Source organism: Vicugna pacos, chromosome 30 (genome assembly GCF_048564905.1).
Source record: "Vicugna pacos chromosome 30, VicPac4, whole genome shotgun sequence".
Classification (NCBI taxonomy): Eukaryota; Metazoa; Chordata; class Mammalia; order Artiodactyla; family Camelidae; genus Vicugna; species Vicugna pacos.
This window is the reverse complement of record NC_133016.1, coordinates 2,950,750-2,965,866: the sequence shown is the minus strand read 5'-3', so window position 1 is coordinate 2,965,866 and position 15,117 is coordinate 2,950,750. Positions and strand designations below refer to the sequence as shown.

The following is a 15,117-nucleotide window of genomic DNA, read 5'->3' as shown; positions in this document are numbered from 1 at the left end:
CAACAAGTTTATGTGAAAGAAGGGGGAGATAAGAAGATACAGTCTATTTGCAGATTGAAAAATTTGTTCTTAATTCTCCCAGAAGATTGACAGGAAATTCGGGATCCTGCGTCCCTGGCGGAGTGAGGGAGCTCTGGGCAGGGGGCAGAGGGCAGAGGGCGACTTCACTGCCCTGTCCACCGTTAGACTTTTTTGATGTTTGAGAAGTGTGGAGGTAACCTTTCTTCAACAACTTCAGTGGTGCGTTTTTTTTAATAACCAAAATAACACATCAAAAGAGGAAAAAATATTCAGTAGAATTTTTTAATCTTCTTTTTCCTTAAGTTGCATAACGCAGAGTTGACCCTGTTTGGAATGCTGCCTGAGGACTTTCTTACTTTTCCTGCACGGCCTGTGCTTCCTTCCTCCTGCTCCAGGTCACCGGTCCAAGTCCTGCTTGTACGCTCTGTTTGGGGGAAGAATACCGTTTTGGGGCTGACAGTCACTCAGAGTTTCTTAGCTGAAGGAATCCAGTCTGTTTCCTGTTCACTGGATCTTGTGACTTTGCTGCGTCATCAGCTGTCTGTTTTGTGACGGCCTCAGGTGTAGGGGCTCCAGTTTGCCCCTCTTTTGTGGGTGTGAGGCTTTAAACAATATTGTTATAGTATGTTATAGCTTTTAGTTTTTAGGCTTGGATTGGAATAGTTTGATCTTTATAGTTGTGAAAGGTTCCTTTTTGTCCCAGTATTTTAAAAAATTTTATGTTGCATGGCATTAGATGCAGAAGAGTAGACTATGATAGCACACAAATATGCCATTAACTACGAAATATATGAAATACGTCTTTTCTATTGCAGACAGACATCGACTATTTTTCCTTCCTGTTTGCATGTATTTAATGTTTTATATGTGTGTATAAAACATAGAATTATATACAGACAGATGTATTATTTATGTAAAGTTTATATATTATTATATATATAATATATTTATATAGTGTATGTATATCATAAATGAAAAACAAATAGGTATTAAGTATATGTATGGAATGGTCCTTAACCTACAGCACCAAGTTCAGCAGCACTTCTCTCTTGTCTCAGTCTGCATTTGTAAGTGAAAAGAAGCCTCTCGCCTCTTACCCCGCCCTTCCCGACTGGGCTCACTTCAGTAATAGTTAACAATCTCCCGATTGTTAGATTCCACGTGCTGCTGACCTACTAAGAGATGCTGGTTTATTTTTATCCAAGATACACCCTTCTCAAAAAAAAATATTCTGTTTTCAAAGTCATCTCTTTCTTCCTTCGCTGAAGACCAGGGCTCGTTGCTTACACTGCCCTCCAGTGAAGTGCGCATCGTGCCTGAAATGTGTGTGTTTCCGTCACTTTAATTTCCTCCCTTGATGGGCGGCGATCGTCCTTGATGACTCCTAGTGCCTAGCTCTTTGCATGAGGAAGGAACACTGGAGGCACCAAAGGAACAACAGTCCTAGAACAGTGCTCGCTCCGTGCAGTAGTAGGTTTTGTTTTCACTCCCCGATGTCAGTAAACGGGTGAATTTCGGGGTGTCAGTGATGCCCTGGAAAAGAAATGGGAGATCTGCAGAATTAGGGAGCAAGTTGCAACAGTCCACGCAGCTAGTTGGGGAATTAAAAAATGGTCCTCTTTCAGTTATCACAGACGTGGACGTTGGTCTTCGTTTGCCTTCAGATGTTTTCCTTGTTGCTTCTGTCAGCCTGAGGCAGGGCTGTTACTTGTTCCGAGGATACTGAGACATTTCAGAGACTCTGAAACCCCGCCCTTTCCTTCGAAGGTGCTAGTATCTTTGGTATGTAAATACCATGAGGAAGGAGGGCTGTGGTGGCCTGAGACACCTGCCCCTGAACACAAAAACCTCCATTCAGGGTCTGTCTTAACCACCCCCAGCCCTGTACCTTCGACAGCGCACCTCCCGGTTGGCCCCTCACAGCCTCCACCACGGGGGGTCCTGGGATGGCCTCGAAGTGCCCGGCCGGGGTCAGGCACACGGATCACCAGGTTCTTACCCATTTTTACCCCATGACAGTGCTTATTAATTAACAATAGGGAATTTATGTGAAAAGCAAGTTTGGTAATTCAGCAAACAACAGAGATAAGCTGTGTGTGCATGTGTTCGCCAACTGTCTTACATTCACTTAGTCTTGAGTGCTAGGGGGAACTTGGCACAGAAACTGGCAGAGCCCTCGCCGAGGGCAAGCTGGAAACAGCTGAGAAATCTCTGTTCTAGTTCTGCCCCCCTCCCCCTCCTCCTCCCCCTCCTCTTCCTCTGCTGTTATTTAAAACTTTTTAATGTAAATATTAATATGTAAATCATTAAGATATATTTGGAAAAAGAGGGAAGTGGGCATCGCCGTGTCACTGCGTTGACATTCCATGTGTGTGTCCATGTTCCTGGGTGGAGACGGATCCGTGTAACTTCATCTTCCTGCCCGTGGAGAGCTGGCCTTGTCCACGTGGTGTCGGACCTGGCCTGGGCGTGGGTCCCATCGTGGGACCGTCCCCGCGGGGCAGGACGCCCCTCCACGAGGACGGAACTTGCCAGTCAGCTGCACCCATGTGCAGAAGGCCTGGTGCCGCTGTCCGGAGCCCCGCTGGCTTAGATGACACTTGCTCACTGTGCTCCTGTCCCGAGCGGCCAGCTAGCATGTCTGCTGAGTCTCAGAGTTTCTAGGATGTTTGTGCTGTGACGTGTGAGCGATGCAGTGGCTACTGTACCACCGGGGCTGACAGCGCACCCCGGGGTGCGTCCCCTGTGCAGGCAGGTATGACACACAGACGCAGCCCCGCCTGGAGGTGCTGGGGCAGCCCACAGAGCTTCTGTGTGGAGTCTTCCAGAATCTGAACAAGTGCATTATGAAACGTATTTGCTAAATACCAGCCGTTTCCTTCCCTCATGCGGACACAGAAGCTTTTCTTCAACCGTCATCCTGCAGGGTTTTGTTCCGCAGCAATACCTTCAGCAAAGACTGACAAACACATGCTTGATTTCTTCTGGCGTTTAATTTCTCCCTGTAGGAAATCGGAGGCCATCCCGAGGGTGTGTTTCTTTCTAGTTAAGCACGTCCCACATGCACCTGCATGCCTTTTACTCCTGTTCCAACAACGACACGGACAGAAGCAAAGCGGCCGGTGTGGTTGGGGACCAGGGGCCTCACGAGCAGCACCCTGGCCCCAGGTTTCTGGTCATTGCAGGCCTTGCGTTTCTGCATCTGCAGGAAACAGTGGGAGAGGAACCTGTTTTCAGGGACAATTTGGTGTGAGATACACGGGCCCTCAATTGTGTTTTTCAGCCCTGAAATCACTGTTGAAAACCTGCATCAGCACGGGAAACACGCTGGCACTTAGCGCACAGCCCAGACGTGGGGTCCAGGGGCTGCTTCCAGCCACTGTTCCATCTTCCAGCTGTTCTAGAGCCTTGGTCAGAAGCAGCTCACTTGACAGAACGTGAAAGCCAAAGCGTCTCTGTTTCCTTCACGCTCTAGATTCAGGGGCGGTGACAGAGCCTGCTCTGCAGGGCTCCTCAGGGGTGCAAGGTGTGTGCTCGGGAGCAAGGAGACTCCTTCACTGCCCTCATGTGGTACCAGAGGAATTTGATGTTAAAATCATAGAACTGGGGATTTTGTGCTTCCACTTCTGCAAAAAAATGAGTTGCTCAGGTGAAAGAGCAACCCAAAAATCAGCCCCACGTCCACGGGAGCTGCTCGCCCCGTAGGACTCACGTGTCCTGCCAGTGAAGTCTGACACGAGCGCGGCCCTCGGCCTGGGGCCGGACACGTGGCGAGGCCGCGGGCGTGGGAGCTGGTACCATGACTTGGGGGCACGTGTTACTGATTTGCCCTGAATTCCGCTTCCTTTTCTTTCCTACCCTGTAGGTCAAACTGTGCTGAAAATATCCGCAAACACATCCTGCACACGGGCAAGCACGAGGGGGTCAAGATGTACAACTGCCCCAGGTGCGACCACGGGACCAACGTGCCCGCGGAGTTCCGGAACCACCTGAAGGAGCAGCACCCCGACGTGGACAACCCCGACCTGGCCTACCTACACGCGGGTGAGCGCTGAAACGGCCCCGTGAGCGCCGTGGCTTTCGTGTCACTCGGCATGGTAGGGATTGAGCCGGCTGTCCACTTGCCAGCATTTGTTTAAACGTAGCAGCCGGCGTGACCGTGTCTTCACGACTTACAAGGCTTGTAAGAAGCACACTCGCGCATACCCCACTCCCCGCGAGACCGGGTCTGTTCACGTCAAGGGCAGACATGGCACATAGTCAGCCCAGGACAACAGAGTTAGTGACAGCAGGTGCTCGAAACGCGGTCGATCTGAAGCAGCAGTAGTAGCTTCATATTTTGGCTAATTGATAAGATTTTAAATTTTTTTGAAAAATGTTCATGATTTAAAGGGTAAGGCCCTATCCCCTGTACCACCATCATCTGGTGAAGCCTGAGGAGGGCGCAGGGCGACCCAGATGGGGTGACATGGTGCCACGCAGGTCCCAGGAACCAGGAGGGACCGTCACCTGGGCTTTAGGGAGTCTTGGTGGTGGCAGAGGCCTCTCAGATCACTGTCGCCTTGGGTTGGACATCAGGTGCTCTGGAAGGACCAGAGATGCAGCAACAGCCGCAGAGCTGGGTTCACCGATTCCTGCGGCCCAGCCTGGTGCTCAGTGCACAGGTGAGGCCCTGGTGTTGTCTCACGGGTGGCACAGCCAGGCGACGGGAGTCTCAGGGTGGGGCCTCTCTGAGGAAGTATCACCCGCAGGAAATTTAGAGGAGTTCTGAAGTGTAGCCCAGACAGAGCTGTATTCAAATAATGCCGGTTGATCTAGGGGCTGTTTAAGCAGGTGCTTTGGGATCAGTTGGAGCTGCATTTAAACTCTGCTTTTCCCTTTATTGGCTGCATGACCTCGGGGAGGCTAAGTCCATGAAATAACCTTGAAGACACGTGGTGGTGTCTATTTAAAGGGTTACTGAGGGCATTTTAAAAGAAAACGGCTGTGAAACTCTTGGCACAGCACGGCCGCGCCTCGCATGGTGGTGATGCTGGAGATGTGACAAGAATGTCTGAGAGTCTTGGGAAATCCCACCCAAAATGCAGGGCTCCCTTTGCAGAATATGTAAACGATATTTGCTCCTGTAACGTCTAGGTTAAAGGAAATAGAACTTGGGGGGTAATCTGAGCTGGAGTAAAATGTTCTGAATACATTTGACACTACCTGCATGTAAGCTTATTATCTGTTTTCTTCAGATGTGTTCTTCCACATTTCTCTGTTTGTGCTCGTATGATGGACTCTCCTAAGACATTAAGGTGAATGTCTGATTTGGTCATCTCTGTTGCATCCAGGGCTTTTTTTGGAAAACAGAAACAGAAGTCAATACTCTGTGTTTTGATGAGGTTGTTACTGAAAAGGTTTTGCACTAGACGGTTTATCAGCTTTAGTTCACAAAGAGACAGTCAAATGGAAACATCTTACTGCCATCAGTACCTGTGGTTCTTTATTAATACGATTGCACAACAATACAGGTGCCAGAAATATTGCCTACAAGGTGATGCTTCAAGAAATGGCCAAACAAATGGTCTAAATTGATGGTGGGTTGGCAGCAAGGTACCATTTTCATGGTGGCGTCTCTACACCTGCTTCTCAAGATGCAGGATTGACGTGTTCTGTCTCCTCTTCCATTGCACCGTTAGACATTAAAAGTGGGTTATTTTCCCAAAATAAAGTGTCTCTAACTTTTAAACGAAGTAAACTCTAAAGAAAGGGGGAGGAAGCTAATTGCAGACCAAAGAAACACACTCCTCTTGTTGTTCCGCACAGTTCGGGCTGCTTTGCTTACACCACCGCCGCTGCTGATGCGAATGTTCCGTTTTGAGAAATCATTTGTATAAAAATCTTTTTTAGAAAACCCATCCTAGTTTCCTTGTGTGGGTGCAGTGCTCTTGTGCACAAAATCCTAGTTTTCTGTTTATATTTTTATGACAGAAAAGTGAGAAACTTTTTCTACCTAAATCAGAATAGCATTCCTCAATGAAATCCATATGGTCCACGTGGGGTGCCACGCCCTGGGTGTGGCAACCTTGCTCCTCGGTAACATATTTGCTTTGATAAACTTAGCTTGGTGAAGAGGGAACTTTAAAAAGGCAAAGATTTTAGACCGCCTGTTTAACCTTATAATTCTGAATCACCTGTAATACATGTAAGAACGTGTGACACACGCCTTCCTCGATGGGAAATAAGCTGTCGAATCAGGTTGTGGCTGCCCCTCCGCCCGTGAGGTCTGGTGGAGTAACCAGGCGCCACGGGTGACGTGTCCCTGGAGGGCCGTGCTGTGGACGGTCACGCGGTGGCGTGGACTCTCTGGAGTGGTCGACAGCCAGTCCTGCAGAATACTGGCGGCTGCTTTGTCTGTGGTCAGCACGGTTAGTGTGCTGGGAACCCTGCCGTCCAGGACTCAGGGAAGCATACGATGCAGTTCTTTTAAACCACCCAAGACAAAAGTCACTCAGGACCCAACCAGGCCATAGCACGTGTGTCGCACACCGAATGGTCTCATGAGTAGGGACATTAAACAACAGCGACAGGAAAGGTTGTCAGTCATGTCATCGGGGGCATTTTCAATTTTAGTTGAGGTGATATTTGGCAGTGTGTATGTTAAAATAAGGTATTTAATTTTTTTTGGAAAACTTCTGTAGAAGAAGGTGCTGCCAAGATTGTGCGCCTACATCAAGGTGACCCCGCCGTCTCTGAAGTCCCTCCTCGCTGTCGCATTCCGTGTTTCTGTGGGTGTGGCCTGGGGGGGAGGTTAACGTCAGCTCTCGTCCCCTTGTTGAATGACTTTGCAAACTTGTAACCCTGCGGGTTCAGGGTTCCCCTCTGTAGGCTGGGGGCAGCGATGCGTCAGCCCCGTTCCCATGGGATCTAGAAGAGCAGTGCAGTGTGTAAACTGAGGTGGTGACACTTAGCACCCATAGTTGCCCAGGTTTCTTCTCTGTTTACTCCTGTGGATAATTCTTTTTTTTTTTCCTCAATTCTTGGGAACTGGAAAAATGGTCTCGATACCATTTTTCATTTTGTCCTCCAGAGAATTAAAGGCTGTATGGGAGCTCCAGGTATGGTTGTATCTTTTTTTTTGAAAAACAAGGTACAAGTGGTTATTTATATTTTTTTTTAGATAGAAGTGAATAATTTAGAAATGTAGTATTTGATTTCCAGGCATTTGGGGATTTTCTCATTATCTTTTTGTTAAATATTGAAATAGTAATTCATATAAATTGATTTCTAGCTTACAGCTTTTGTGCTTACAGACCATAGTCTGAATTGTTTCAGTTCTTTGAAATTTGTCGACACTTTTTATGTCCAGCGTGTGGTGAGCTTTGGGAGATGTTTGAGATGTACTAGAAATGACCGGGCTGTTCGGTGCTATATTCCGTGTTCCCTGTGTGTCATTTACCTCATTCATTTATTTCCTGTTCACATTGTCCATATTCTTACCGGTTCTTTTTTAACGCTGGCTCTATCAGCTGTATCGGAGAGGTGTATTAAAGTTGCCCCCTGTGATTGTGGATTTGTCTTAGTTTTCTTTTTAATCCTGTTAATTTAATTTTCTTTTTAATTCTGTTAATTTTGGCTTTACATATTTTTTAACATTTTTTATTGATTTATAATCATTTTACAATGTTGTGTCAAATTCCAGTATTCAGCACAATTTTTCAGTCATTCATGGACATATACACACTCATTGTCACATTTTTTTCTCTGTGAGTTATCATAACATTTTGTGTATATTTCCCTGTGCTATACAGTGTAATCTTGTTTATCTATTCTACAATTTTGAAATCATTTTAAAGAGAGATCACTGGGTACTTGGATCATGTTATACACATACATACCTATGATAATGAAAAACGTATATGTATATATAGTCCCTTATAATTCTGAAATCCTCCTTTTTATCTGTAGTAAGACTTGTTGCTGGTGTGCTTCATGCCGTGCAGCTATACCAGCTTCCTTATAAACAGCGCGTGGCTGCTTTCTGTTTATCTGCTGCTACTTTAATTTTTTACTTGAAATAGCCTTTCACTTTATTATTTATACTTAATATAATTATTGATATACTCATCATAGTCAGAAACTGAAATTACCCAAGTGTCCATCAAGTAGAAAGTAGAAAGTCTGCGTGTTTGCGTAATGGAATACCCTGCGGCCGTGAGAACGCAGGCGCTACGGCTAGCGCGGCGGTGTGACTAAGTCTCACATCACATCACTGCATGAACCAAGCCAGACAAAAAGAAGTATATTCTGTATGATCATATTTTTTATTAAATATAAAAACAGCCCAAACTAATCTGCGGTGCTAGAAACCGGGGTCTGTGTTCCCCGGGACAGCGGTTGCAGGGCTGAGGGACGGTGGTGCTGGTTCCGAGTCTCATCCTGGTGTTGGGTCATGGCTGTGCTCGGTTGAGGAAAATTCCTCAGGCTCTTCTATGAGTTGTTCACCTTTCTATATGTATTTTCTTTTGGAGCAGGATTTCCTTACCCCCTCAGTTTCTAAAGAGGCTCGTTTAGGTCCACTCTGGATCCAGTGTGATGAGATTTTACAGTCACACTAATCCTCACAAAGCTGACATCGAATTACAAGTGGCCAGAATTTTTTCTGTCACTGGACATGATGACTTTTTTCTATTTAATGAAATCCACTTCATCTCAAAAATGCTTTCTTTGAGCTTCATAGCCTGAGCAGGTGTACTTCTCCCATCTCTCTTACCTGTGGATGAGCTTGGTGTTCAGTCACTACACCTTGAGAAAGAATTAAACACACTTGATGTTTGCAGTACAAGTGGCCTTCAGTTGAACTTGGGTGGTGACATCTCAGAAAACTTTAAAACCCACGGGGACCAGGGGAGGGTGGAGAGAGAGACGGCGGAGGACAGGGCCGAGGGGCGCGCGCGAGGCTCTGCCGATGGGGCCTTTGAAGGAGGAGATGCTCGTTCTCTTGGACTCCAAGTGCCGGCCTCCACGGGAGGCCCCTGCAGCGTGGAGAGGGCTTGCTGCGGAAGTCGGGCTCGCTGCGTGCGGGCAGGTGCGTCCTGGAGGGCCCGGGGCTGGCGTGGCCGCCTTCCCACCACGCGGGCTGTGCGCGCAGACCACGGGGCTGACTTACTTGTCTCCTGTTCTCCTCTGAGAAACCGGACTTTAAACGTAGTAAATTTTGATGCGCTTTCTAAAGGCAGTAATCACGTGGCATTCTCTTTTTAGAGGAAATTAAGCATTAAGTGATGACATGATGTTTTCCCTAATTACCTTTATTTTTCTACTGTCATGTGGTTTTTTATCATATTTATATTGATTTGATTTCATCAGTTTTATACATGAACACTTAATCATTTGTAATATACATTAGCTTCTTGCCTGGGCAGTGTGAGAGCACGTGATTCTGTCTCCTCTCTTCACAAGTGGGGATTTTTATATTCTTCTCTGAGATAGTCGGTTTTTAAATTCTTTTTAGCATGTGTTATCTGACTGCATTCCACAGCATTTTCCTCTTACCCAGTTATAAGAATAAGAGTGTGAAAGTTTGACTCTTATCAAAATTCCAAATCCTTTTTCTTTCTAACGGTAACCAGCTCCGTACCATTTAAACTGTACTTCACTGGTGCCTTTATTCTGTCCAAGCACGTCCCCTTGTCCTTCGGCAGAGTACACTTCACACCTCTGAGCCCAGTTACTCGGTCTGTCGCGGTTAAGATCAGACAGAGGTTTTCGTATCTTAACCATTCCTTCTCATTTAGCCACATATTCAAATTTCCTAACATAAAAGATTTTCTTCACCATTAATGAAGAACACAGCGTCCTGATACATGGAGCCCTGTGGAACACAGTCTTTTCCCCGATTCTTTGGCCCTCTATTTTTAACCCCGGTGCTTTTATCCCCTTTTGTTAGTTGGGTGCCCTGACACACGTCATGACTTTTTATGCAATAATTCATTTTATGAACAGGTCTAAAAATCTCAGAAAATCCTGACAGTTTCTCATTGGTTCTCCCTCACATAAACCAATTATTACTTCAACCTAAAAAGGAACGAAAATTTTTCTGACATGATTGCCTTTGGTAAATCCATGCTGACTCACTCCTATTAAATTGTACTTCTCCAAATGTATCATTAAGCTCATCCATAAGTATCATCTCAAATTTATTTCCTAATATAGATGTTAGACTTACAGCTCTATAATTTTCAGCCTCTCCCCTCTTTCTTCTTAACCTTCAGACTGGATCCCTTGTTTTCCAGTCTCCTGGTACTTCACCACTTCACAAAAGACTTCCTAAAATAATTAACAGTTCAGCAATTTGATTCTTTAACCTCAGACATCATCCAGGGGTTAATTTACTATTTTTCTTAATGGCTGCTAAATGTCTTTGTTTCTTTCAAACTCCTGTCTCCACACCCGGGTGCCTTCTGTAAGGCGGCGTCCTCAGTGTCCCTTGGGGCGGGCGGATTCAATATTTTGTGAGCTAGCCTTTCCCTCCGCTCTCTCCCTCACTCCTGTTGGAGTCCCTAGGTTTAGAACTGTCTTACATGCTTTGCAGTCATTGGGTGAATTGTGTCAAAGCTGTATTTTCCCATCAGTGTGCTTTTTTTTTTTTCTGTAATATAATTGCCCTCCAGGATCATTTCATTTGTGTGTTTATCAGTAAATGTACTGTTAACCAATAAGTTAAGCTAATTCTGCATTCTTCACCATTTCTCTTTTATTGAATAATATACTGAAATAGGTTTTTTTCAGAACTCTCTAACTATACATTCTTAAGTATTTTAAAATTAATCTGCTTAAGAATAAATATGCTCTGTCTAGCATTTCTTCAGTATGTCTAAAAACTTCCTTTATTTGCTCAACACTGTGGAGCAGGGTTAAGGAAAGCTGCCACTGTGTGTCCATCTGGTCTGCTTTCTGCTGCTGACAGTCCTCCGAATTGCAGTGGACATGGCTCCCTGTCTTAGATGGTTAGTGTGCAGGAGAGAAGCATGCTGCCGTTTTTACCCAGCCACGTTGTGCCTTTTCAATTACAGAGAAAGAAAGAGGAAGAGTAGTAAGAGTGTCTGGGCCAGACTTTTCTTTAGGCCATTACATCTTAAAAGCAAAATTCTTCGGTGGGTGTTATTCCCAATTTAATGATGTTTAAAAATGGATCTTCAGGAGGCTAACTTGCTGACCGAAGTTCATGCCTGTTTGTCTTCAGGAGTGTTCCAGTTATATAATCGTGCATGTACAGGAGCTTTAAAAAAACTGGCATCTATGGGTTAGTGTAATTCTTATCACAGAAACCTTCATATTTTGGAGTTTTAAGGCATCAGATAATGTGAAAACATGTACTAGGAGGTAGCATGTTACAATATAATTTTAAAAAAACACACTAGGGCACGTGTTTTCACAGCTGTGCATCTGCCCGGTAGAGAGCTTGGCGGATGGCTAGATGGATGGATGGAAAGAGTCAAATGGCCTAGATTTTCATGTCCTGCCTCTTGTCACTGAGATGTGTGACTTTAAGCAAGTCACTCAGCCTTCTGTGTCTGTATTCTCAGCTGCAAAATGAATAATACTGTTTAGCCTTTTTTTGAATATGAGATTCAAATTAAATAGTACATATGAAAGAGCTCTGAAAATTATTATTGATACTGGGCTTTTTATTGATATTTTAATAGTAAGAAAGTAGATGGAAAGGACTGGAATGATTTTTTGCATTTATTTCAAGGTATTAAGAGTAATGAATCTCATAACTACATATGTGTATATGTGTTATGTCTGTAATACATATATTAACAGTCTGAGCATATATCCAGAGGTAAGGCTAGAAGACGTCTATGTAAAACTTTTTCTCAGCACAGAAATTTGTTATTTTAATTATTTCTCTTCTTTGTATGTTACTTACTGTACTTTATTTTTAAAACTATTTTTTAAAAAAGAATATGATCCTGAAATAGTGTTGTTTCTAGTGTATGTTTTAATGCTCTGTCAAGTCCTTAATGACATTTATAACATTTAAAATAAAGTCAGAGTACACAGTTAGCTTTTATTAGTAATACCTGGTAAAATTCACTGAAAATATCTGAAATTCACATCGATCCATTCAGTTAGTCATTTTTGATGGGTCTTGAGCCTTTAGAGTACTCAGCCTCATCCTCCAGCCACATGATCTTAAAGAGAAATTTTAAAGTGACGCTTAAATTTTTTTTTTTCAGGAAAAAGCTCTGTCCTCTTCTTTCTTGGGAGGCCTCACTCAGTGTGATTAGCCTGTATGATTGGAGCCACATTGAAACTTTCTCCCAGGCTCCTTTCCTCGCTGCCACGAGGTTCTCCAGGCACATGGAAGTATGATTGCCTCATCTGCTGGCAGAACTGTGATCTTATCTGAACTGACACTGGCAGCATTCATGAACTGAATTCTGAAAGTTAAAATAGTTTTAAAAAAACAAAAAGGAAAAAAAATTGTGATCTTATCCCCCACCTGACAACTTCATTTATCAAAATTTTAAGGGAAAAAAAATTGATTATGGTAAGTTATACTGGGGGCAGTATGATTTTATCATGTAATTGATGTGGCTTTTATTTTTATACAGACCTTTTATCAACTGTTTAATTCAATATAATTTATATATTTAAAAAACTTACACACTCTCACAGCATATCTTTACCCCAAATAAAATGCAATTTTATGTGAAGGTGACGGGGTACGTGTTGCCATGTCCTGCTGCTGACACTGCATAGCAGGTTACTGTCGCCAGTGAAGCCACTTAGTGAAGAATAGCATTGCAAGTTTTTCAAATTATGAGGGAAAATTAGGTATACTGTTTAATTAGCTCTGAAATTTAGTTCTGAAGATGTAAAAATGCACATTATTATTAATTTACAATTTCATTTATTTCTATTTTTAGTGAGAAAATGACCATTTATCAAGTTTCCCTTGTTTTAAGTTTTTATTTTGAAATAATTTTAAACTTTTAGACAAGCTGCAGAAAACTGTACAGAGAGTTTCCATACATCCTTCACCCAGCTTCCCCAAACGCTCGCATTATGGTAACCACAGTGCAGTCACCGAAACCCAAGGCGTGAGCACTGGGACGGTGCTGTTTCCTGAGCTACATTCTCTATTCAGATTCCGTCAGTTTTTTCATTGTGCCAGTTTTCTTTTCCAGAATTCAGCTCAGGAACCAACATGCCCTTCTGTTGTTGTATTTCCTTACTGTTCCCCAGTCCGTGACAGTTTTTCCGTCTTTCATCGTCTTCCACGACCTTGACGCTTGTAAAGAATACGGGTCAGTTATTTTGTAGGCTGTCCCTTATTTTGCATTAGCCTGATGTTTACTCATGATTGAGATGAGGTTTTTTAAGAACTCGCCAGAATAGATGTGCTGCATTCCAGGGGCACATCGTGGCAGATGATGGAACCTGGATTGGTTGAGGAAGGTGGTGTCTCCATACTTACCCACTACAAATTTACTGCTTTCCCTTTTTAATTAATACACTTCTCAGGGGAGATATTTTCAGATTATGCAAATAGCCTGTTTCTCCTCAAGCATTTGCCCACTAATTTTGACATTCATTAGTGGATCTTGACTGCAGCAAGATCTGTGGCGTTCTAATGGTCATTTTCTCTTTTCCTCATTCCTTCTGCATTTAATTGGAATTCTTCTTTAAGGAATATCTGTCCCTTCTCTCCCAATTATTTTTTATTCTATTAATTTTTATCAGTATGGACTTATTTTACTCTGTGGCTTGTAATCATTGTTATTTATTTTCTTGCTCAAACTGCTTCAACTTTGGCCATTACAGGCTGTTTCAGGGGGACCCCTGTGTCCTTTGAGGTGCCTCCATCCATTTATGAGCATCTCTTTATTTTCTGGCACTAAAATGTGCTCCAGGGTCATCTGTGGTTTCTCTGCCCTGGTCCTAAGATCAGTCTGTCTTTCAAGAGCCTTGGTTCCTTTTGCTGCAGAAAGGTATTTAGAAACCAAGATACGTACGCTGTGTGTACTTACTGCTTCTGTGTACCCGTTGCTTGTCAGCCTTCTCAGCAGACAGATGCTGCACACTAACCCCTGCGTTCTCGTAAACATATGTTGTTTTATCTATCCCGAACATAAATTATCATAGACTTACATATAAGGACTAAAACTATAAAACCCTTAGAAGAAAACATATAAACAAATCTTTGTGACCTTCAATTATGCAGTGGTTTCTTGGATATGACACCAAAAGCACAGGCTATATAAGAAAACAATAGCTGAATTAGGCTTCATTAAAATTAAAATTTTTTGTACCTCCTTTATATTTTCTTTGGTGAAGTATCTTTTGAAGTATTTTGCCCCTTTTTTCCTTGGGTTATTGAGTTTTGAGAGTTTTTAATACATTTTTTGATATAAGACTTTTGTCAGATATGTATCAAATACTTTCTCTGAACTGGTGACTTCTTTTTTTCTCTTTACAGTGTCTTTCACAGAGAAAAAGTTTATAGTATTCATGAAGTCTAGTTTATTAATGTTTTTCCTTTATGGTTTATACTTTTGTTATGGTCTCTAAACACTATTTGCCTAACTTACGTTACCAAGATTAACTCCTGTATTTTCTTCTAGAAGCTTTATGCTTTCACATTTTATATTTCTCTCTCTGATCGAGTCCAATTTTGTGTAACATGAGGTATATAAGTCAAGGTTCTTTTTTTTGTTTGTTTGCATATAGATGTCTTATTTTTTGAGCAATATTTGTTGAAATATCTTTTCTCTGTGGAATTGCCTTTGAGCTTCTGCTGAACATCAGTTGGCAATGTTTCTTTGAGTCCATTTCTTTCCTCTCTATTACCATAGCGATTTCTAAAATTAAGCATACGTGGGTTTTAAATTCTATCCTTAAGTTCCTGGTAATTGGATGCCTGCGTTTCCCTTCAGTTTTAGGTGTCCCGTCTCTTTACTGCTCTGTGGTCTAATGTGAACTCGCTGAGAACCTGTCTGAGTCGTCACTGTTTAGTCCCCCTGAATGACTTCCCGAGGAGAGCTTGCTGTACCTACAGTTGTTACAACCAGTCATTCAGAAATCTTATGAACAAATAAAATG

The 15,117-nt window shown here is 43.2% G+C and overlaps 1 protein-coding gene across 3 annotated transcripts in view; it reads left to right on the top strand.

Annotated features, from left to right (window-relative positions):
- Window positions 1-15,117, top strand: part of ZNF407 (zinc finger protein 407) — a 368,187-nt gene that overhangs the window by 247,051 nt on the left and 106,019 nt on the right. For 2 of the 3 annotated variants that reach the window (XM_072952344.1, XM_072952346.1), the window contains exon 8: window positions 3,887-4,065. In XM_072952344.1, the coding sequence (XP_072808445.1) occupies window positions 3,887-4,065 (179 nt within the window). Of the gene's footprint in view, window positions 1-3,886; window positions 4,066-12,248; window positions 12,412-15,117 lie in introns of those variants that run through there. The other variant, XM_072952345.1, reaches the window with a different exon arrangement.